General features: G+C 42.9%; 1 protein-coding gene and 2 non-coding genes across 3 annotated transcripts; all 3 read left to right on the plus strand.

The window, feature by feature from the left end:
- The first annotated feature begins 4,018 nt into the window (after positions 1-4,018).
- Positions 4,019-8,522, plus strand: HSPA8 (heat shock protein family A (Hsp70) member 8). The gene is made up of 9 exons (XM_057747939.1): positions 4,019-4,118; positions 4,800-5,009; positions 5,329-5,534; positions 5,727-5,879; positions 5,971-6,526; positions 6,738-6,940; positions 7,208-7,406; positions 7,561-7,793; positions 8,096-8,522. Exons 2-9 carry the CDS (start codon positions 4,805-4,807, stop codon positions 8,291-8,293), a joined length of 1,953 nt encoding a protein of 650 aa, XP_057603922.1. The 5' UTR covers positions 4,019-4,118; positions 4,800-4,804; the 3' UTR covers positions 8,294-8,522.
- On the plus strand, positions 6,585-6,672 carry LOC130829603 (small nucleolar RNA SNORD14). Its single transcript, XR_009047617.1, has one exon. It is a non-coding gene; the product is annotated as a small nucleolar RNA SNORD14 (small nucleolar RNA).
- Positions 7,896-7,980, plus strand: LOC130829606 (small nucleolar RNA SNORD14). Its single transcript, XR_009047619.1, has one exon. It is a non-coding gene; the product is annotated as a small nucleolar RNA SNORD14 (small nucleolar RNA).
- Positions 8,523-24,500: the final 15,978 nt, after the last annotated feature.

A 24,500-nucleotide genomic window follows, 5' to 3' on the forward strand; every position in this document is an offset into this window, starting at 1 on the left:
AGGGTTTTATCCTTGAGTGAAAGTTTTATCTTGAGTTTTATCTTCCTCTAAAAAAGCATTAGGGGGAATTCCCTGGCGGTCCAGTGATTAGGACTCTGTGCTTTCACTGCTGAAGGCATAGGTTCAATCCCTGGTCAAGGAACTAAAATCCCACAAAGCCACGCAGCAACCCCCCCCCCCAAAAAAAAAAGTCGGGAAATAGGAGACATTGAGGAAGTAACATAAAGAATGTTTGCCATTAGTTTAAGAGCGCTAGCACATTTCGAATGCTTCTTCTACTAACACTGCCTCATTGTAAGATATAAACTCCTCACTCCACCTTCTTATTCTTCTGGTAGTATAGTGTCCAGGCAACATATCACATCTGCTGTGTAATTCTGAGAATTCTTATTTCTAGAGTATCTGAGCCAAATAGGTACACTATGGCGGCTGCAGCTGTACCATCACTAGAAATTTTCTCTTATTATGTACTATTTTTGAACCTAAGGTTTCCTGCCTGTGCCTCTGCAACCAGGAATCGGTCCCCTTTGCACGAACAGGTTTAGATTATTTAAACAGGTTAGTTATTAGAAGACTAAAATACCAGTTGAATATCCATATTATTTTGGAAATCCATTCATAGTGACTATCTACAAAAATGTCACAAAACAAATTATTACCTGAAATCTGAGAAATTCTAGGAATTGAAGATTCTGAGAGAAAAGGTGCTGAAGTCTTAGTAGTGATAGTGTGCTTCTCTTTCAGTCAGGCTTTTGGATTCAGATATGACAGGCTCCGGGTTTAAAATAAAGTTTGAGCTACTATTGGTTTCAAACCATATTCCATTAACCTTGCAAATGAAATAAATTTCTTTAATATAAAACAAAAAAGGATAAAATAGATGACAGAAGAAAAAGTGTTTGTAGGAAGAAGATACAGACGGAATGATGTGGATGTCTAGAGAACAACCATTTCAATAAAATATACACACTAAACTTAAAAATTGTAAAATAATGAAGTGATGCCTTTGTTGTTACACTGTATAAAAACAATTTCAAAATTGCTGTTGCAAAGACATATAATTTTGCTTCATTTCTGGTGTTAAGCTGTTTATATTTCAATTTTAACTTCCAAGTTGCCTTGTAAATGGTACTGTCTGAACACAAAAACCAAGTATTTATTACAGATGCATCTGTGTCAGCAATTTAAAAATAAATAAGTAAAGGTGATACTGTAGGAAAGGCTGAAGCTCATATAACCTGCATTGGAAATTTATTTATTAGCTTGCTGCCAACTGAAGATCAGAACTCAGACTGAATGTGATCTATTATTTATTGATTTCAGTCACAAATATATCAAGCACTTTTTTCTCACAAGGCAAGATACTAAGTAATCCTGGACATACCAAGTGACAATAGTTTATGACAGAGTTTCTGACCTTAGGGACTTTATCAAAATAACCAATAATATTTACTAAGCAAGTATTTTTATATCAAGGTGAAGTCTCAATAAAAAAGTACACTAAGGGGTGCAAATAAATCTGAAAAATAAACACTATGAGATTCAAATAAATCTGAAAAAACCTCACGGAATTAAATGAGGTGATATATGTAAAGCACCTGGAACACTGCTTGGCCTGTGTGTGACAAGCACGCAAAAAATGTCAACCCTCTTCCCTAGTCAGAAACCCTAGGCCTCAGACGCGCACTGCAGCCCCAGGCACCCAAACTTTAACATTAGATACTGAGTGGATTTGAAACCCTGTGCATTTAAAGAGGTGGAGACAGGACATTTATCATAAACTGAACTTTGAACATATAAACTCTGACTCATTCTAGTCAATAGGAAGATAGTTCAAATCCTAGAGCACGTTTTGAAAGTGACGAGAAAGGAAGGTTACCTGTTCAGCTATTAGGTGGGATACCCCAAACCCATGGATTTGGGCCCCTGTTCTATTTTCCACTGGTTCAAATGTTGTAGGTAGTTCAGAGTTTAGTTTTAAAAGCTGCAAAGTGTAGAGTGTACTTCAGAGATTGTACTCGATAAGTTGGGTGGGGAGCGGAAGTCTGAAGATGCTGAAGAAAATTCAAAGCAGCCTCCCTCAGCAGGCATCTTTCTCTTTCTGCAGTTCGAGTTACATGTGTTTTCAGGAAGGAAATTAGTAATAAAAAAAAGACCAAAGAATCTGGAATCAGCAGTTAGGTTCTACTGTAGCTCAGCCAGATGTTTAACTTCCCACAAATAACATCTCTGAACCTTACTTCTCTCCAAACCCAGGAGTGAATGATCTCTCAGAGAACCGTTTTGGTGATTAAATGACATAACAAATGAAAGCACTTTGTAGCCTGTGAAAGCATCATATAAAACGAACTCCTTGGGAAGTCAGGATAAGTTAGGAATATACCTCCATGGACTCAAGCCCACATTTCCACCCAGAAGACAAATACAGAAAGAAAATCCTTTGATTCTAATATTCGTATGCGTCTCTAGCCTTTACCAACCTTGACAAGGACAAGGTATCCTTCTTCTGTCAGCCTTTCTCGAAGTCTGGAGACCTTTCTAATTCCAACCGCGCCACTAAAAGTTCTACTAGGTAGTCTTAAAAAAAACCCTTTCACCTATTTGTGCCCACTCATCTACTAAACAGCAATATTACCTGCCCAGCCTGTTTGAAAGAGCACACTAGAAGGCATCTAAGGTGCTAAGAAAGGCTGAAAACGACGAGGCCCCAAACACCACATCATGCACCACAATTTGAAATTCTAGGTACACTGTTTTCTTCCCTCTACTCGTTCAGTAATATTTTCAAGGCGTTTCTGCCTGGTCCCTCGCTTAGTTTTCGACAAAAGTCAAGGCAGGAAAGATATTACCTCATATATTACTGAAAATAAGAGGCTCAGGAAGTCTAAATCAAGGACACAGGGCTACCGGAACCCAGGTTCCTAACGCCTGGTTCACTTACAAGGAATAGAGCTCCCTAGCTTTTCTTTTTTTAAAACAAAAAACCGAGAAGTGCGGGGGCCCGGGCGGGTGGAAGAGGGACCGAGTCCAGAAGCCGAGTCTATTTTCGGTGGAAGCTGGGGGCGGGGGGAGGCATCTGGGCTCCAAGAAGCCAGCTTGGCCATCTATTTCGCTGAGGGTCCAGACACAGCATCGGATCCTGGGGATTGAGAAGTTGGGCTCCTCACACTCTGCGTCGGGGTCAGCCGGCCTCCAGCTGCCATAAGAGACTGAGGGTCCCCGGGGCCTGCCCGGCTAACCTGTCGCACTTCGTGCAGAAGGGAGACCCCGGGGTGGCCGGCCGGTCCCGTCCATCCCCATATCTGGGTGCCCCTGGGCCGGTTACACTCGAAGCGCCCTAGGGTCGGAACCTTCGGCCCCGTCCCTGAGGCCAGCCCTAGACCAGAGCCAGGGTGGCTCTGTGGGTGTGTGGGATCCCGGACGGCCTAGAAGACCATCTATCTCCAAGGCCAGAGTGGGAGTCGGAGAAGAGAATGGTGGGGGAGGGGCGCAACAACCTTCGCGGCCATTTTGTCCTCACCCCACTTCCGTCCCCTCTCCCGGGCTGCCGGCGCCGGACCCTCCCGGCACGCCCTGCGCTCTCGCTCCCGGGGTTTCGCGCGAGCCACATGACGGCTCGCGCTGCTGTCATTGGTTGATTCCAAGTGGGCCCGCCCCTCTTCCTCCCCCTCTTTCCGTCCCTCCCGCCCTCGCTTTCTGGGGGCGCATGCGCAGAGGCAGACGCGCCCATCCTCCCTGCGCCCGGGGTGACTGAGGACTCCCGCGCGCGGGCTCCGTCGGCCCCACCCTCCCTATCCCCCGGGTCTTTCGGAGAGCGGGGGCGATAATGAAAGTTCCAGAACGCTGCGGTGAGTGCGTCATCGCGAGGCGGGGCGGGTTGGGGCGGGAGAGGGCAGGCCCGAGCGGTAGAGCCGGGCTCGTCATTGGGGTTTGAGGAGGTGGCCCTGCGCCCATTGGCCGAGGAAGGCATGATGGGCACCGGCAGGGGCGGGCCCCTTCTGGAAGGTTCGGAGGCAGGGTATAAGAGACGGGGCGGCGGGCGGAAACCGGTCTCATTGAACGCGGCGGCACCTTACCGGGTTTCTGTTTTCTCCATTAGAGCTGGGCCTCCGCTCTAGGTAAGTAAGTTCTCCATCCTTCAAGCTTGCTGAGGCTCCCAGGGAGCGTGCAGCCCAGCGCAGGCTGCATGGCTTACGCAGCGGCCCGGGGTTTTATGACAGTGTCAGGCAGGGTGCGTGCGACTATTTTTTTTGCCGGGCTGGGGGAGCTTTGTTCCCGTGGGGAGGCAGCGGCTTTAGAGTGCAGTCAGGAAGGAGGAGCGGGACGCGGAGCGGTGGCCGCATCTGTGTGCGGGGAGCGGAGCCAGCGCCTAGGAGCCGGCCGCTCCCTCTTTCAAGAATCTTTTAAAAGAGGAAGTCGTAATTGGCACCCGCCCAAGGTGGGGGGAGGGGGCTTCAGAGCACGAGCTGGCCGTGCTGGTTAAGCCACGGGTTGTGGGGGGAGGGCTAAGGTTCAGCTTGGGGTATGGGACCACGTGCTCAACTATGGCGCAGACCCTCCTGGCAGGTGCTTCTTTCAGTCTGCGGCGGGCTCTGCGGTTGGCACAGCATTCTTACTGCAGTACTCCGTACCTGCTCTGACTCCTACCGCGTGGTTATTTCCGATAAGGGCAGAGATTCTGGGGCGAGGTGCTATGTATAATTTGCAGGTTAATCATACCTGATAGCGTTGCTTTGGTAAATGTTCTCTACGTGGTTAATCCGCTTTTCAAACCACGGGCTTTTTTTCCCTCCATCCAGCAACCATGTCTAAGGGACCTGCAGTTGGCATTGATCTTGGCACCACCTATTCTTGTGTGGGTGTCTTCCAGCACGGAAAGGTTGAAATAATTGCCAATGATCAGGGGAACCGGACCACGCCAAGCTATGTCGCCTTTACTGATACCGAACGACTGATCGGTGATGCTGCAAAGAACCAAGTTGCAATGAATCCCACCAACACGGTTTTTGGTAAGCCATTAAATTTTTACAGTATGAACTTAAAGTGACTTAAGCAGTGTGTAACTTAAGACGCTGTCTCAGAAGTTTGTTACACGTGAGGCGGCCATGAAAGTCCTAAGAATAGGAAAAAAGTTATCCGTGGGAAACTTAAGTGATTACCCTTTTAAGGCTAAAGATTTGAGGCACTTTGGCCGTTCAGAATTTGAATCCATTTAATACTGTGAATTTGGGCTCATGGGCATTTGGTCCTGGAATGGTGGGCTAAGTTCTTAGTGGTAAAGTGTAGTGTAAAATTCAAGGCAATGTTTGTATTTGGTACCTTTTACAGATGCCAAACGCCTCATTGGACGAAGATTTGATGATGCTGTTGTGCAGTCTGATATGAAGCATTGGCCCTTCATGGTGGTGAATGATGCAGGCAGGCCTAAAGTTCAAGTAGAATACAAGGGAGAGACAAAAAGTTTCTATCCAGAGGAAGTGTCATCCATGGTTTTGACAAAAATGAAGGAAATCGCAGAAGCCTACCTTGGGAAGGTGAGTAGTGCCCAGTATTGCAGGGAGAGGGTATAGGTGGAGATAACCAGATTTCCCGATAATGTGGGGTTCTGGTTGACCCAAGAGTGCACAGTAGATAAAAGCTATCAAAACGGGTGGTAAAACCAGAACGTTGAGGGTGTTTTTGCATGTCCAAGTGGATGGTATAATAGTTTTAATCTCTTTTTCTAGACTGTTACCAACGCTGTTGTTACAGTACCCGCTTACTTTAATGACTCTCAGCGTCAGGCTACCAAAGATGCTGGAACTATTGCTGGTCTCAATGTGCTTAGAATCATTAATGAGCCAACTGCTGCTGCTATTGCCTATGGCTTAGACAAAAAGGTACGTACAAAGTTTTATGTGTAAGTGAGTCTTAATTGATTTGAGTCGTCATAAATAAAGATAACAATAGCTGTTTGTGTTTTAATTGCAGGTTGGGGCAGAAAGAAATGTGCTGATCTTTGATTTAGGTGGTGGCACTTTTGATGTGTCAATCCTCACTATTGAGGATGGAATCTTTGAGGTCAAATCTACAGCTGGAGATACCCACTTAGGTGGAGAAGACTTTGACAACCGAATGGTCAACCATTTTATTGCAGAGTTCAAGCGCAAGCACAAGAAGGACATCAGTGAGAACAAGAGGGCTGTTCGTCGACTCCGTACTGCTTGTGAGCGTGCTAAGCGCACACTCTCTTCCAGCACCCAGGCCAGTATTGAGATTGATTCCCTCTATGAAGGAATTGACTTCTATACCTCCATTACCCGTGCCCGATTTGAAGAATTGAATGCTGACCTGTTCCGTGGCACCTTGGACCCTGTGGAGAAAGCCCTTCGGGATGCCAAGCTAGACAAGTCTCAGATCCATGATATTGTCCTGGTGGGTGGCTCAACCCGCATCCCCAAGATTCAGAAACTTCTACAGGACTTCTTCAATGGGAAAGAACTGAATAAGAGCATCAACCCTGATGAGGCTGTTGCTTATGGTGCAGGTAATCTATTTAAACAGTTTAATAGGTAACCTGTTAGGAGGCCTCAGCTAACTGATTTTCGCTGTGATGAATGATTTTTAAACATTCGTAGTTTCCACCAAAAGCTTTAGCTAATGATGGCACAACTTCCTTGGATGTCTGAGCGATTGAGAATTGTTAGTCATGTAATGAGTTGTACTGGGTTTTTTTTAACAATTTTTTTTTAATTTAGCTGTCCAGGCAGCCATTTTATCTGGAGACAAATCTGAAAATGTTCAAGACTTGCTGTTGTTGGATGTCACTCCTCTCTCCCTTGGAATTGAAACTGCTGGTGGTGTCATGACTGTCCTCATCAAGCGCAACACCACCATTCCTACCAAGCAGACGCAAACATTTACCACCTACTCTGACAACCAGCCCGGTGTGCTCATTCAGGTACATTTCTCTGTCTTTGGCCTGGCTTACATGAGGCCCTGTAAAACTGGGAAAGACTTGTTCCGCTGTGATGATGGATTCCAAAACCATTCGTAGTTTCCACCAGAAATCCTGTGTTGGCCAGTTCCTTCCTTGGATGTCTGAGCGATCAGTCTTGCCTAATCAAGCTTATACAAGTCTAAAGTAGCACGGAACCTTTGATCTTCCCTCCCCTCGTTTTTGTATGTCATTGTAATTTTGAATTTTTGTTGTTTATTTCCTACCAAGGTTTATGAAGGTGAGCGTGCCATGACCAAGGATAACAACCTCCTTGGCAAGTTTGAACTCACAGGCATTCCTCCTGCCCCCCGTGGTGTTCCTCAGATTGAAGTCACCTTTGATATTGATGCCAACGGCATCCTCAATGTCTCTGCTGTGGATAAGAGCACAGGGAAGGAGAACAAGATTACCATCACTAATGACAAGGGTAAGTTTGCTGTTATCTGATGTTTCTATTCCCCCAAGGGCATTTAGCCAAAGGATTGCTTAGTTGCTAAATGGAATGGTGGGATGATGGTATAGAACTGTAGGTGATTGTCTTGCCTAAAAGATTGTGTCTGAAAGATTGGTTAATTTTACAGGCCGTTTGAGCAAGGAAGACATTGAACGCATGGTGCAGGAAGCAGAGAAGTACAAAGCTGAGGATGAGAAGCAGCGGGATAAAGTGTCTTCTAAGAATTCGCTTGAATCCTATGCTTTCAACATGAAAGCAACTGTTGAGGATGAGAAACTTCAAGGCAAGATTTCTGATGAGGACAAACAGAAGATTCTTGATAAGTGTAATGAAATAATCAACTGGCTTGATAAGAACCAGGTTTGTAATTTCTTTTGCTGGAAATATTGGGGTGGGGTTGGGTGTGTAGGGCTTTACCAAAGGCTTAGGTGAGTTTTGGGGGGTTATATAGACTTGTTAGGGTCACAATGATGAATGGTCCAAAACATTCGCGGTTTCCACCAGAACTATAGATGTTGGCAGTTTCCTTCCTTGGATGTCTGAGTGACCCAACATATTACATGTAATTTAAATGTGCAGTTGTATGTTTAGTGTCAGATTGAATCAGGCTTGGAGAGTCTTCCATTTGTAGAACTTGCAATAAAATATTTTTTCTTCCTCAGACTGCAGAGAAGGAAGAATTTGAACATCAGCAGAAGGAGCTGGAAAAAGTCTGCAACCCCATCATTACTAAGCTGTACCAGAGTGCAGGAGGCATGCCAGGAGGAATGCCTGGAGGAATGCCTGGGGGCTTCCCTGGTGGTGGGGCTCCTCCATCTGGTGGTGCCTCCTCTGGACCCACCATTGAAGAGGTTGATTAAGCCAACCTAGCGTAGATTTAGCATTGTTCCACACAAAACATTGAAGGACCCAAATTTGTAGCAAATTCCATGGCAGTTGAGCTGCTATAGTAAACTGGGCATTCTTGATACTTGAACCTTGAATGTGTGCACAGGGGAAGGAAATAACATTGCACTTTACAAGCACTGTATTGTAAGTGGAAAATGCAATGTCTTAAATAAAACTGTATTTAAAATTGGCACCATGCAACTGTCTGTCTCTGTTTCCAAGGGCAGGAGGAAGGTTTTTGGTTTGGGAGTTGAATTTCTCTCTGGCCTAAGTATTACAGCAATATCTGGGTTGTTGGTTACAGATTGTTAAACCTAAGCAAATGCCTAAAGGTTTTTTTTTTTTTTTTTAATTGGCTTCTGCAGCAGGTTTTTTTTTATTTATTTTATTGGCTGTGTTGGGTCTTTTTTGATGTGCATGGGCTTTTTAGTTGTGAGTGGGGGCTACTCTTCATTGTGGTGCACGGGCTCCTCATTGCCTTGGCTTGTTGCAGAGCACGGGCTCTAGGAATGTGGGCTTCAGTAGTTGCAGCATATGGGCTCAATAGTTGTGGCTCACGGGCTCTAAAGCGCAGGTTCAGTAGTTGTGGCTCACGGGCTTAGGTGCTCTGCGGCATGTGGGATCTTCCTGAAGCAGGGATCAAACCCGTACATTAATTAGCAGGCAGATTCTCAACGACTGCCACCTAGGAAGTCCCTGCCTGAAGGTTTTAAGTGAAGATAAAGAGTGGGGAAATGCATAGATCTTTGCTAGCTAGGCATGCTCAGTAGTGCTTAAGTATGTTCGTATTAGTGTAGTTGAAAGTGCTTTCCAGTGTTTGATAAACTATTGATAAGAGTTACTGAAAACATCTGAGGGCTCAAAGGGGACAAATTTAGGACAAGGAAATATACCAAGTTGGAAGTAACCTGTGGAGTGCCCAGGTGACTCTTAAGTGTCCATCTGAAATCTTGTGGACAGAAGCTTTTGTTTTCTCAATTTGAGTATTACGGGCTGGGTGCTAAAACACGGATTTGGCTGTAAGATTGGCTTAGGGCATTTCTCTCTTTTGAAATCAACTTTGAGAAATTAAGAGTGAGCATCTAATTCTGATCTCATCTTAAATCATAGCCAAGCTTAACTCAGGAACATCAAGACAGAGGCAGAAGCTGATTCTGAACAGTTGTCCTTAACCAAGCCTAATTAAACTGGACTGTGTTTAGGTAAGCTTGCTTAGGAGCAAAGACCTCTGGTTTTTTGTCCATTGGGCTATTGGTATGTTAAAGAGCTTGAGTTGACAGGCCAAAGGTAATAATACACCTGAGAGTTGAATCTTGTAAAATGGGCCTTCTTAAACCTCAAGCGTTGCTCATAGGCCTGCTCAGTGCCAACCTGCCTCCTTGTGGTCATTTGGGGAAAATCTCAGTCTTGGTATGGTGGCATGTCCTAGGTCATAGTCATAGCTTAGTCTCAGTCCTCCTTCCTCCACCATTGTGTATCTGTTCATTCTTGGGTGACCCAACTAGCATAATAGAAATTACAGTTGGGTTTCATAAAAATATTTTTCCCAATAACTACACAGCATTACCCTCTTTCAGGTTAGTGGGTATAGTCAAAGGCTGGTATTTGTAAAACAGCTGAACTTCTAACTAAAAGTACTACATTGATAAATTTAGTGTCTTAAGTGTTGATGTTTGACATATTTCCAGGAATTTATAGTGCCACACCCAATTTGTTTTCTTCCAAGAGCCTTAAATGAAATTATAATTTATATACATTTTTTTCCAGTTGTTTTTAGTGACTGGGAATCTGACCTGAGTTTTAATTTTTATTACTAGATTGTGAACTGGAGCAAACCAAAATAGCACAAGACTTAGCCCAGTCAAAGGATATCAGTGATGGCCATTACTGCAAGCTGTTGAATTTAAGCAACTGTGTTAAAAGTTTCATCAGTGAGGCTGAAATAAAATGCAGTGTTTCCCTTATACAGGTTGGAGAAACAGTGCATCACTGGGCTTGTGTAATAGAAAATGGGGTTTGGGAGGAGCTAGGGATTAAGAGAAACCTAGCTAAATAGCTAGGTTTAGTCTGAAAGTGCAGATGAGGACAAGTTCAGAGGTTACATGGTAGGGCAGGGGAACCAGCCAGGCGTTCAGATTTGGGGTAAATTTTAGTCCAAAACCTGTATGTTTGCCCCTGCATACCAGTGTAGTGAATTATGAAGCACTGGCTCATCTTGACGCAGAGCTGGGGTTCAGGTTTGCTGGAAGGAATTTTTTTAAGCAAAGGGAGTTTATCTTGCTCCTGAAAGCGATTATGAACTTAATAACTTGCTTCCAATGTTCATCAGGTAATTCCCTGTTTGAGTTCACTGTCATGTTGGGGGTCCCCTGCCCCCATCCTTCATGTGTGCAAACTTGGAGATTGACCTTTTGCAAGAAGTCAAAGCAATCTGGGGATTTGAGGAACCCAATGACTCAGGTGAATTTTTGTGTTTGTCTTATTTTCACTTCATTCCTGTTGTGGGCTAAGTGTAGATACAGAAGCTGGCAGAGATGTGTTCCAGCCTTATTAATGTCTATCAGGTAGCAGGAGAGACTGACGTGCGCAAGATGAAACTGATGTGCGCCAGATGAAGACAATTAGACAATGGCATCCTTGTGGGGAAAACACTGCAATAAGTGTAAGTTAGGTTGTTTATTGCAGCTTAGAAGATGTGGAGAAGGTGGCTGTAAGAAAAGCATTTACAACTTTCCGTTCAGTTTAGAGTTAAGTGGTTTCCACTTTGTCTTACTTTGATTATCCTAACCATTGAAGGGTGGTTGGATTGCCTGTGCATGCGTAACACAGTGACTTAAAGGGTGACAAAAGCAGTTTTACTTCTGGATTATTGTAATGAGGTTCTGGTTATAAATCTAGGGCCATGGCCCTGGATGCCTGGCTTTTAACTTATGCACAGGGCACCATTGGATTGGGAAGAGAGAGCAAAAAGTTGTGTCCCTCAAACTCCAAGAGTTACATGCTGGTTTCAGCTGGACTAATTTAGCAATAACATGGTTGTGTTTAAAAATTCGTTTTTATTACCGCAGCTCATTGAGTAACAGTAAATTGTACTTTTAAAGTACTAAGGGGATAATTTTCGTCTTAAAAGCCACAGCAGTACATTTACTCCCAACAAGATTACAGCAGTATTCATGTACTTAAAATGTACTGTAAAGAAAATGATGATGCCTGCAAACAATCCTTTGCTCAAACACTATTGAGTACCTACAATGTACTTTCATAGGAAGAACAGCCTATCGGGTTCTGTCAAGGTGGAATGGAGTGATTGGTGGGACAAATAGGAAAGGCTGAGGATTTTCCTTTCTGTGATCTATGTATGGCTGTAAGGACATCTATATCCACTAGATGGCAGTAAGCTATTTAGAAAACTACTTGGGGTGGCTGGGGGTGGCTGCTGGAACACTTTCACTAAGGTTTGTGCTTTTTGTTTGTTTCACAAGTTGCCTAACTGGAAGCACAGCAAATGCTGAGGAAGGAAGTCAGCCTCAAATGTTTACATTTATGGTCCAAGCAAAGCATTCCCAGCCAAGTAAGTTGAGCAAGTGTCCTGATTGAGGGGTATGGGTTTGAGTAGAGATTTTAGAGTATTTGGGACAGATAGGTTAGATACAGATAGAGCTTTGAAATATGCAGGGGAAAAAGGTGAGTGTCTGCAGGAAAGTAGTCTTTCCTGATCCACTCTTCCTAGCTTAAACTGCTGTTATTTCCCTCATCACTCTAGACTCTCACTCCTGAGACTCTCATCACTTGCATAAAATGTCTGAATTCCTCACCAAACTCAAACTCATGAATGCAAGAATATCCACACACTCCTATAGTTCCAAGCAGTGTCTGGCACATTATAAACGTATAGTATTGTAAAGTGAATGAATAAAAGGGTCGAGGAGCTTCCCTGGTGGCGCAGTGGTTAAGAATCCACCTGTCAATGCAGGAGACATGGGTTTGATTCCTGGGCCGGGAAGATCCCACATGCTGCGGAGCAGCTAAGCCCTTGAGCCACAACTACTGAGCCCAAGCACTGCAACTATGGAAGGCCGCGCACCTAGAGCTAAAATTAAAAAGGGGGTTGAGCAGACAACCAAGAGGTTAGTGGTAGAATGTGTTCCCTTTGGACTTTATGATGGTTTGGTCATGGCTCTTGGAGTGGTGAGTGCCTGGCTGAGCTCAGGCTCCCTGCAGATCTTTGCTGCAGTTGCTCCTTGCAGTTGGGGCACCAACATTAGAGCTGAATGAGATGAGGAAACAATCGCTTGGTGCAGCTCTAGTTGAATGAAAGTTGGCAGTAACAGAACTGTCAAAATCTTTGGCTTAAAGGATCACCTGTGGTCTTTAGATTGCCCCTGAGATCTGGGCAGTATGTGGAGTGAGTGGGGTGAGCAGAATTGTAGATAGTCTTTGCAAATGAGAGAATAGTGAGGGCCTGCCAGGAGGACTGAGGCCTGCCCTAAGAAGCTGGGCCACAGTTCAGAACATTCAGAAGATGCAGCCAGTCCCAGAGCCCTAAGAAAAAGGCTGCAGATCTTTTTGACCTTGGATTAGACACCAGAAAGACAGGCAACAAAAGAAAACATAGATACATTGGACTTCATAAAAATTAAAAATGTGCTTCAGAGGACACCATCAAAGTGAAGAAAGACAGCCCCAGTTTTTGTTTTTGTTTTTTAAAAACCTCTTATAACTCAAAAAAAGAGAAATCAGTGTTCATAATGGACAAAAGATCTAAACACATATTTCTCCAAAGAAGATATACAAGGAGATAATAAGCATGTGGAAAGATGCCCAACATCAATAGCTTTCAGAAAAATGCAAATCAAATCCACAAAGAACTTCATACCCACGAGGATGTCTAGACAAGAGCAAGTTGGCAAGGATGTGTAGGAATTGGAACCCTCATACATTGCTGGTGTGAATGTGAAACAGTGCAGCCAGTTTGGAAAACAGTCTGGCAGTTCCTCAAAAGCTAAACTTAGAGTTAATTAACATATGACCCAGGTATTCTCCTAGTTATGTACCCAAGAGAAATTAAAACAAATCCACACACTTACACACAAATATAGCAGGATTATAATAGCCAAAAAGTGGCAGTGACCCAGATGTCCATCAGCTAATGAATGGATGAATAAAACATGGTATATATCCATACAATAGAATAGTATTCAGCTATAAAAAGGAATGAAGTACTGATAAATGCTACAACATGGGTGATCCTTGAAAATGGCGGTGACAAAAGCCCGCACATTATATAATTATATGAAATGTCCAGAATAGGCAAATCTTTTGAAATATAAAGTACATAGGTGGCTTCCTAGGGCTGGGGAAAAGGACGGTTGGGGAGAAATGCAGAGTTCTTGCAGACAGGTATGGGGTTTTGTTTTGGGATGGTGAAATCATTCTAAATTGGTCATGGCAATGGTTGCGTAATTCTGTGAATATACTAAAAATATTGAATTGCACTTTAAATAGATGAATTAATGAATTGTGTGGTATGTGAATAATATTTTAACAAAGCACTTAAAATTTTTTTTTGAGTTAGAAAAAGAGGCTGCAGAGCTGGCTTCCCCAAAGTAGGGGGAGAGGGAAAGGGAGAGAAGGAGAGAGAAAGAATGTATGTGAACATGAGATAAGATTCTTACTCTCAAGGAACTGTGCATTGGCTGTGCAGTGGTTTTCCTTTTTTATCCCCCAGCTTTATTGACCTGATTGTCATAAAACATTGTGTTGAGTTGATACACTTACATATTGTGAATGATTATAACGAGATTAGTTTTTCTCTTTCTGATTTACTTAACAAATATTGTATATTAATGCATATATGTGGAATCTACAAACACGGTGCAGAGGAACCTATTTCCAGGGCAGGAATAGCGATGCAGATGTCGAGAACAGACATGTGGACATAGGCAGGGAAGGGGAAGGGGAGGGTGGGACGAATTGGGAGATTAGGATTGACATATATACACTACCATACGTAAAATAGATAGCCAGTGGGAACCTGCTTTATAGCACAGGGAGCTCAGCTTGGTGTTCTGTGGTGACCTATGTGGGTGGCGGGGGAGAGAAGTCCAAGAGGGAGGGGATATATGTATACATATAGCTGATTCACTTCATTGTACAGTAGAAACTAACACAACATTGTAAAGCAATTATACTCCAATTAAAAAAAAAGGTTAGTACGTCCATCACCTCATATAACTACCGTTTCCTTTTTGTTTGTAATGAGAACATTTAAGATTTACTCTTTTAGCAACTTTCAAGTATGCAATACAGTATTGTTACATATAGTTACCAGACTGTACATTAGATCCCCCGAACTTACTCATCTTGTGACTGGAAGTTTGTACCCTTTCAGCAAATTCTTCCATTTCCCCACTGCCCTGTGCTGTTGTTTTCTAATGTCTACACGTCCCTTTGAAACGTTGTGGACTCTCAGACCAAGCAGACACAGCTTCCCAATCCAGAAGTTGAAAAAAGTTAGATTGGACTGGAAAGAAAGCAGGCTGCAGGCAAGTAACCACTTGAAAAGACATGGCAAATATTCATCAGAAACCTTCTTTTTCTATTTGTTGATTTAGTGTTTCTCATGTGTCTGTCTGGGACCTGCTCTGCCATTTACTAGGTGTGTGACCTTAAGCATATTATTCTTTCTGAAGCTGATTATCTTTGCCTGTGAAACAGGGATTATAATAGGTATTAGGTGTGTTACGAGACAGCGCGTATGTGGAGCATTTAGCTCTGTGCCTGATCATAGAGTAAGTGCTAGTAAGGGCTAGGATTATTAACTATTAACTAAATTAATTAAGTGATGATAAGAATATTAATATTTCCTCAGGCTGCCATAACAAAGTACCAACAACTTAAACAACAGAAATGTATCGTGTCACAGTTCTGGAGTCTGGCAGTCAGAAATCAAGATGTTGGCAGTGCCACGCGTTCTTCATGCTCAGGGAGGGAGCTGTCCTGTCCCTCCGTCTGGCCTCGGGTGGCCTCCTGCGTCCTTGGGCTTAAAGAGGCGTCACTGCAGTCACACGGCTGTCTTCTCCCTGTGTGTCTTCACATTGTCTTCTCTCTGTGCACGTCTATGTCCATATTTCCTTTTTTTTCATAAGGACACCAGCCATACTGGGTTAGGACCCACCCTAATGACCTCATTTTAACTAGATTACCTCTGTAAAGAATGTTTCTAAATAAGGTCACATTCTGAGGTTGTGGGGATTAAGACTTTACTGTAACTTTTTTTTTTTTGATGGGGGTGGGGGGGGTGCCACCATTCAACCCATAGCAATCACATTCCCTGTTATCAAAGAAGAGGAATCCCCTCCCCAGCTTTTGCACAAGAATAGAAAGTAAACTAGATGAAATCAAAATACCTGTTCTTGTGTGGGACTAACAAAAAGGCCTTTCCATTGCAGTCTCTTTCCCTGAAGCAGGTCCCATCACAGGCTGTGGGCAGTGTTCCCCTCTATCCCTTTACCAGCTCTTAGTCCCTCTGGATTTTCCAACAACGCCTAATTCTATTATTTCCAGTGATTTCCCCGTGGGCAGCAGTTTATTTCTGTCATCAAGTCTCTGATGAAATCTTTAGCCATGAAATATTTAGTCCAATCCCAACAAATCGTGTATAGTGTTAACATGTCACAAGCTGCCCGCGGCCTGCATTATGTGGTAATTTGGAAGTAAGAGAAATGATAATATAGGGCTGGGCTTCTTTTGTGAGCTCGCATTAATGCTGGAGCTGGTGATGTCAATTGACAGCCCATCGATTTGGGCTAACAGTGCGTGGAGGGGGCAGGATTGGGGCGAGGTAGGGAATAAAGGATATTGACAGCCAGTCGCCAGGATCCCGGCAGCTTTTAATCTATTATTGCCCTCTTTTAATGCAACTTCCGTGTCAACTGCATTTACTTCCACCAGCTCTGCCTGCTGTGCTGAACTGTGAAGCCAGTGGGATGCCACCCCCAGAGTGGCCCAGAGTTCCCCAGTATTGATTCTTTGATGCTCTGGGGTGTGAATTATAATTATTTCATTAAGCCCTTTAATGGGTATCAACTATGAACCTTCGCCAGCCCAGGCTGGGGTGGCCAGGGCGAGGTCCGCGTCATTAATCTGTGTTCATCTCGTTGCCACCAATTGTCCTACCCTCCACCCTATTTTTTTCCTCCTATTATCACGTCTGTGGTTTTAGTGGGAAGCGGGTCGATCTACTCTCAGAGAGGAGCTGGGAAAGGGAGTTGCTGGTTTGGGGAGGCTGGAGGGGAGGCCACGGTTGAGCGGATTGCAGTGTGGGCTGTTCACACTGAGGGAGCTAATCACTCTGTCAGATCTGCTCTGCCCAGTTCTAGTTTACTGTGTGGGGAGGTGATGCACAGTATCTCAGGACAAAGCAAGAGTTCGGGCAGCCACTTCCTCGTGTGGCTTTGCACCCTATTGTAGCTCAGGAATATTCCACATCCTCACTGAAGTCATTCAGCAACCTTCCCAGGGTACAAAGTACTGCCTCGTGTCCTCAACTTCAACTCTAGTAAGGGGCAGAGGGATCATTAAGTAAATAAGTAGCAACAAGACAGTAATGAACCTTGAGAAGGGGCAAAGTACAGGAAGTTATGGCACCCCATGGGGTCAGTGAGGGCTTCCTGGAGGGACAAATGCCTAAACTGAACCTGAAGAATGAGTAGGAAGGAGTCATAGGAAAGAGGACGGGCATGCTAGTCAGTGGAACAGCATGTTAGAAAGGCCTAGGAATGAAAGAGAAGGCCCAAGAATTTGGGGACCTCATCTAGTTGAGTAAGACCAGTGCTTTATATGAGATGCAGACAGGTCCCTCTCCCGCCCTGAGTTCTTGTCTTCTACCTGCGTGTCATTGCTGATAAAGCTCATCAGGAGATTTAGGAAACTCAGAAAGTCCCCAGTGGGGGGATTTCCCTGGTGGTCCAGTGGTTAAGAATCTGCCTTCCAATGCAGGGGACATGGGTTTGATCCCTGGTCGGGGAACTAGGATCCCACATGCTGCAGGGCAACTGAGCCAGCGTGGAGTAATTACAGAGCCCACTGTGCTCTGGAGCCCACGCGCCACAATTACAGAGCCTGTGTGCCGCAACTAAGACAGGATGCAGCCATAAATAAATAAATAAATATTTAAAGAAAAAAAGTCCCAGATAGTATTTCCCGTCATTTTGTCAGATGCTTTCTTTCTTTCTTTTTTTTAATAAATTTATTTATTTATTTATTTTATTTATTTATTGGCTGCGTTGGGTCTTCGTTGCTGCACACGGGCTTTCTCTAGTTGCTACGAGCAGGGACTACTCTTCATTGTGGTGCACAAGCTCCTCATTGTAGTGGCTTCTCTTGTTGTGGAGCATGGGCCCTAGGCACATGGGCTTCAGTAGTTGCAGCACATGGGCTCAGTAGTTGTGGCTTACGGGCTCTAGAGCACAGGCTCAATAGTTGTGGCGCACAGGCTTAGTTGCTCCATGGCATGTGGAATCTTCCCAGAGCAGGGCTGGAACCCGTGTCCCCTGCATTGGCAGGCAGATTCTTTACCACTGTGCCACCTGGGAAGCATCCTGTCAGATGCTTTCTTGTTTCTACCATACTTTCTTCTAGGCCAAGAGTGGTTTTTATTTTAGACCCCTTCACTTGTTTAGTTTGCATGATGTTTTTATTTTTTATTTTTTTATTTTTTTTGTTTTTTAAGAACTTTTATTGAGATACAGTTAACATACAATAAACTGCATATATTTAGAGTGTACTATTTGGTATCTCAATCTCCCAATTCATTCCCTCTCCAGCCCTCCCCGCTTTCCCCACTTGGTGTCCATATGTTTGTTCTCTACATCTGTGTCTCTATTTCTGCCTTGCAAACCGGTTGATTTGCACCATTTTTCTATATTCCACATATATGTGTTAATATACGATGTTTGTTTTTCTCTTTCTGACTCACTTCACTCTGTGTGACAGTCTCTAGGTCCATCCATGTCTCTACAAATGTCCCAGTTTCATTGCTTTTTACAGCTGAGTAATATTCCATTGTATATATGTACCACATCTTTTTTATCCATTCATCTGTTGATGGACATTTAGGTTGCTTCCATGTCCTAGCTATTGTAAATAGTGCTGCCATGAACATTGGAGTGCATGTGTCTTTTTGAATGATGGTGTTCTCTGGGTATATGCCCAGTAGTGGGATTGCTGGGTCATATGGTAACTCTAATTTTAGTTTTGTGAGAAACCTCCATACTGTTCTCCATAGTGGCTGTATCAATTTACATTCCTGCCAGCAGTGCAAGAGCATTCTCTTTTCTTCACACCCTCTCCAACATTTACTGTTTGTCGATTTTCTGATGATGCCCATTCTAACCGGTGTGAGGTGATACCTCATTGTAGTTTTGATTTGCATTTTTCTAATAGTTAGTGATGTTGAGCAGCTTTTCATGTGCCTCTTGGTCATCCGTATGTCTTCTTTGGAGAAATGCCTATATAGGTCTTCTGCCCATTTTTGGATTGGGTTGTTTGTTTTTCTGATATTGAGCTGGATGAACTGTTTATATATTTTGGAGATTATCCTTTGTCTGTTGATTCGTTTGCAAATATTTTCTCCCATTCTGATGGTTATCTTTCATCTTGCTTATAGTTTCCTTTGCTGTACAGAAGCTTTGAAGTTTCATTAGGTCCCACTTATTTATTTTTGTTTTTATTTCCATTATTCTAGGGAGTGGATCAAAAAAGATCTTGCTGTTATTTACGTCAAAGAGTGTTCTTCCCATGTTTTCCTCTAGGAGTTTTATAGTGTCTGGCCTTACATTTAGGTCTTTAATCCATTTGGAGTTTATTTTTGTATATGGTGTTAAAGAGTGTTCTAATTTCATTCTTTTACATGTAACTGACCAATTTTCCCAGCACCACTTATTGAAGAGGCTGCCTTTTCTCCATTGTATATCCTTGGCTCCTTTGTCGTAGGTTAGTTGACTGTAGTTTATCTCTGGGCTTTCTATCCTGTTCCATTGATCTATATTTCTCTTGTTGTGCCAGTTCCATACTGTCTTGATCACTGTAGCCTTGTAGTATAGCCTGAAGTCAGGAAGCCAGATTCCACCAACTCCATCTTTCCTTCTCACGATTGCTTTGGCTATTTGGGGTCTTTTGCGTTTCCATGCAAATCGTACAATTTCTTGTTCTAGTTCTATGAAAAATGCCATTGGTAATTTGATCAGGATTGCATTGAATCTGTAAATTACTTTGGGTAGGATAGTCATTTTCACAATGTTGATTCTTCCAATCCAAAAACATGGTATGTCCCTCCATTTGTTTGTGTTGTTTTTGATTTCCTTCATTAGTGTCTTATAGTTTTCTGAGTACAGGTCTTTGACCTCCTTGGTTAGGTTTATTCCTAGGTATTTTATTTTTTTGGTTGCAGTGGTGAATGGGATTGTTTCCTTAATTTCTCTTTCTGATCTGTCATTGTTAGTGTAAAGAAATGCAACAGATTTCTGTGTGTTAATTTTGTATCCTGCAACTTGACCAAATTCATTGATTAGCTCAAGTAGTTTTCTGGTGGCATCTTTAGGATTTTCTATGTATAGTATCATGTCATCTGAAAACAGTGACAGTTTTACTTCTTCTTTTCCAATTTGGATTCCTTTTATTTCTTTTTCTTCTCTGATTGCTGTGGCAAGGACTTCCAAGACTGTGTTGAATAGTAGTGGCAAGAGTGGACATCCTTGTTTTGTTCCTGATCTTAGAGGGAATGCTTGCAGTTTTTCACCATTGAGAATGATATTTGCTGTGGGTTTGTCGTATATGGCCTTTATTATGTTGAGGTAGGTTCCCTCTATGCCCACCTTCTGGAGAGTTTTCATCATAAATTGGTGTTGAATTTTTTCAAAAGCTTTTTCTGCACCTATTGAGATGATCATGTGGTTTTTATCCTTCAATTTGTAAATATGGTGTATCACATTGATTGATTTGCGTATATTGAAAAATCCTTGCATTCCAAGGTTAAACCCCACTTGATCATGGTGTATGATCCTTTTAATGTGTTGTTGGATTCTGCTGGCAAGTATTTTGTTGAGGATTTTTGCATCTAAATTTATCAGTGATATTGATCTGTAATTTTCTTTTTTTGTAGTATCTTTGTCTCGTTCTGGTATCAGGGTGATGGTGGCCTCATAAAATGAGTCTGGGAGTGTTCCTTCCTCTGCAATGTTTTGGAAGAGCTTGAGAAGGATTGGGTGTTAGCTCTTCTCTAAATGTTTGATAAAATTCACCTGTGAATCCATCTGGTCCTGGACTTCTGTTTGTTGGGAGATTTTTAATCACAGTTTCAATTTCATTACTTGTGATTGGTCAGTTCATATTTTCTATGTCTTCCTGATTTAGTCTTGGAAGGTTATACCTTTCTAAGAATCTGTCCATTTCATCCAGGTTGTCCATTTTATTGGCATATAGTTGCTTGTAGTAGTCTCTTATGGTGCTTTTTATTTCTGTGGTGTCCGTTGTAACTTCTCCTGTTTCATTTCTAATTTTATTGACTTGAGTCCTCTCCCTCTTTTTCTTGAGTAGTCTTGCTAGAGGTTTATCAATTTTATTTATCTTCTCAAGGAACCAGCTTTTAGTTTTATTGATTTTTGCTATTGTTTTCTTTGTTTCTATTTCATTTATTTCTGCTCGATCTTTATGATTTCTCTCCATCTACTAAATTTGGGTTTTGTTTGCTCTTCTTTCTCTAGTTTCTTTAGGTGTAAGGCTAGATTGTTTATTTGGGATTTTTCCTGTTTCTTGAGGTAGGATTGTATTGCTATAAACTTCCCTCTTAGAACTGCCTTTGCTGCATCCCATAGGTTTTGGATCATTGTGTTTTCATTGTCATTTGTCTCTGGGTATTTTTTGATTTCCTCTTTGATTTCTTCAGTGATGTCTTGGTTATTTAGTAGCATATTGTTTAGCCTCCATGTGTTTGTGTTTTTTACAGTTTTTTCCCTGTAATTGATTTCTAATTTCATAGCGTTGTGGTCAGAAAAGATGCTTGATACGATTTCAGTTTTCTTGAATTTACCAAGGCTTGATTTATGACCCAAAATGTGATCTATCCTGGAGAATGTTCCATGTGCACTTGAGAAGAATGTGTAATCTGCTGTTTTGGGATGTAATGTCCTATAGATCTCTATTAAATCAAGCTGATTTATTGTGTCATTTAAAGCTTGTGTTTCCTTATTAATTTTCTGTGTGGATGATCTGTCCATTGGTGTAAGTGGGGTGTTAAAGTCCCCCACTATTATTGTGTTACTGTTGATTTCCTCTTTTATAATTGTTCTCTCTTCTTCTTGGATTGATCCCTCGATCTTTATGTAGTGTCCTTTCTTGTCTCTTGTAACATTTTTTATTTTAAAGTCTTTTTTTTTTTTTTTTTTTTTTTTTTTTTTTGGCACACGGGCTTAGTTGCTCCGTGGCATGTGGGATCTTCCTGGAGCAGGGATCGAACCTGTGTCCCCTGCATTGGCAGGCAGATTCTTAACCACTGCGCCACCTAGGAAGCCCCCTAAAGTCTATTTTATCTTATATGAGTATCGCTACTCCAGCTTTCTTTTGATTTCCATTTGCATGGAATATCTTTTTCCATCCCCTCACTTTCAGTCTGTATGTGTCCATAGGTCTGAAGTGAGTCTCTTGGAGACAGCATATATATGGGTCTTGTTTTTGGATCCAGTCAGCCAATCTGTGTCTTTTGGTTGGTGCATTTAGTTCATTTACATTCAAGGTAATTATTGATATGTATGTTCCCATTACCATTTTCTTAATTGTTATGTTTATGTTTTTGCAGGTCCTTTTCTCCTCTTATGTTTCCCGCTTAGAGAAGTTCCTTTAGCATTTGTTTAGGGCTGGTTTTGTGGTGCTGAATTCTCTTAGCTGTTGCTTGTCTGTAAAGCTTTTGATTTCTCCATCGAATCTGAATGAGATCCTTGCTGGGTAGAGTATTTGTGGCTGTAGGTTTTTCTCTTTCAAGACTTTAAGTATATCCTGCCACTCCCTTCTGGCTTACAAAGTTTCTGCTGAAAAATCAGCTGTTAACCTTATGGGAGTTCCCTTGTATGTTTTTTGTCATTTTTCCCTTGTTGCTTTTAATAACTTTTCTCTGTCTTTAATTTTTGTCAGTTTGACTACTATATGTCTTGGCGTGTTTCTCCTTGGGTTTATCCTGCCTGGGACTCTCTGTGCTTCCTGGACTTGGGTAGCTATTTCCTTTCCCATGTTAGGGAAGTTTTCAACTGTAATCTCTTCAAATATTTTTTCAGGTCCTTTCTCTCTCTCTTCTCCTTCTGGGACCCCTATAATGTGAATGTTGGTGCATTTAACATTGTCCCAGAGGTCTCTTAGGCTGTCTTCAGTTCTTTTCATTCTTTTTTCTTTATTCTTTTCTGCATCAGTGATGATCACCATTCTGTCTTCCAGGTCTCTTATTCGCCCTTCTGCCTCAGTTAATCTGCTATTGGTTCCATCTAGTGTATTTTTCATTTCAGTTATTGTGTTGCATATCTCTGTTTGTTTGTTCTTTAATTCTTCTAGGTCTTTGGTAAACTTTTCTTGTAACTTTTTGATCTTTGCATCCAATCTTTTTTCAAAGTCCTGGATCATCTTAAGCATCATTATTCTGAATTCTTTTTCTGGAACGGTGCCTATCTCCTCTTCATTTAGTTGTTTTTCTGGTGTTTTATCTTGTCCCTTCATCTGGTACAAAGTCTTTTGCCTTTTCATTTTCTCTATCTTTCTGTGGCTATGGTTTTCAGTTCCACAAGATAAAATACTGCTGATACTGCTTGATTCTGCTGTCTGCCCTCTTGTGGAGAAAGCTATCTAGGATGCTCCTGGGTGCTTCCTGATGGGAGGGACTGATGGTGGGTTGGGCTGGGTGGGCAGAGCTCAGTAAAACTTCAATCTGCTTGTCTGCCAATGGGTGGGGCTGTGTTCCCACCTTGTTGGATGTTTGGCCTCAGGCTACCCAGCATTGGAGCTTACAGGCTCTCTGGTGGGGCTAATGGCCGTCTCTGGGACGGCTCACACCAATGAGCACTTCCCAGAACCCCTGCCACCAGTGTCCCTGTCTCCTTGGTGAGCCACAGCTGCCCCCCACCTCTGCAGGCAACCCTCCAACACCAGCCGGTAGGTCTGGTTCAGTCTCCTATGGGGTCACTGCTCCTTCCCCCTGGGTCCTGGTGAGCACATTTTTTTGTGTGCCCTCCAAGAGTGGAGTCTCCATTTCACTCAGTCCTGTGGAGGTCCTGCAATCAAATCCCACAGGCTTTCAAAGTCTGATTCTCTGGGGATTCCTGCTCCTGTTGCTGGACCCTCAGGTTAGAAGGCTGACATGGGGCTCAGAACCCTCACTTTAGTGGGTGGACTTCTGCAGTATAACTTTTCTCCAGCTTCTGAGTCTCCCACCCAGCATTTATGGGATTTGATTTTAACGTAATTGTGCCCCTCCTACCGTCTCACTGCAGCCTCTTCTTTGTCTCTGAATGTGGGGTGTTTGTTTTTTTTTTTTTTTTGGTGAGTTCCAGTGTGTTTCTGTCGATGATTGTTCAGCAGTTAGTTGTAATTCTGGTGGTCTTGCAAGAGGGAGTGAGTGCACGTCCTCCTACTCTGCCATCTTGATTCCTCCCTTGCATGTTTTTAAAATATGTCTGCAATTTTTTTGAGCTTTCTTGTCATCAAGGAATGAGGTCTAATTCTTCTCCCCATGAATATGGGCTGGCCTCAGGGACTGACTTCTAATGGATAGAAGGTAGAGCAAGTAATTCTGGGCAACTTCCAAGTGTAGATTATTAAATTCCTGCTACTTCCACCTGGTCCTCAGGACATTTTCAGTAGAGTCTTCTGCTGCCCTGTAGGAAGTCTGGTCCCCTGAGTCCCCCATATGGAAAGACCACATAGAAAGAGAGGTGCTTGAGGTGCCCCAGTTGCAGAGTGGTCTTAGTCTGGGAACCAGACGCGTGAGTGAAGCAGCCTTGGAGCTGACTCCAGCCCCAGCCATCAACTGACTGCATCTTCATTCAGGGAGCCCCTGAGTAAAAACTGGCCCAGTCAACCTCCAGATTCATGGGCAAAATAAATTATTGTTACTGTTTTAGGCCAGTGGTCCCCAGCCTT

Source organism: Hippopotamus amphibius, chromosome 9, assembly GCF_030028045.1.
Source record: "Hippopotamus amphibius kiboko isolate mHipAmp2 chromosome 9, mHipAmp2.hap2, whole genome shotgun sequence".
NCBI classification, from domain to species: Eukaryota; Metazoa; Chordata; class Mammalia; order Artiodactyla; family Hippopotamidae; genus Hippopotamus; species Hippopotamus amphibius.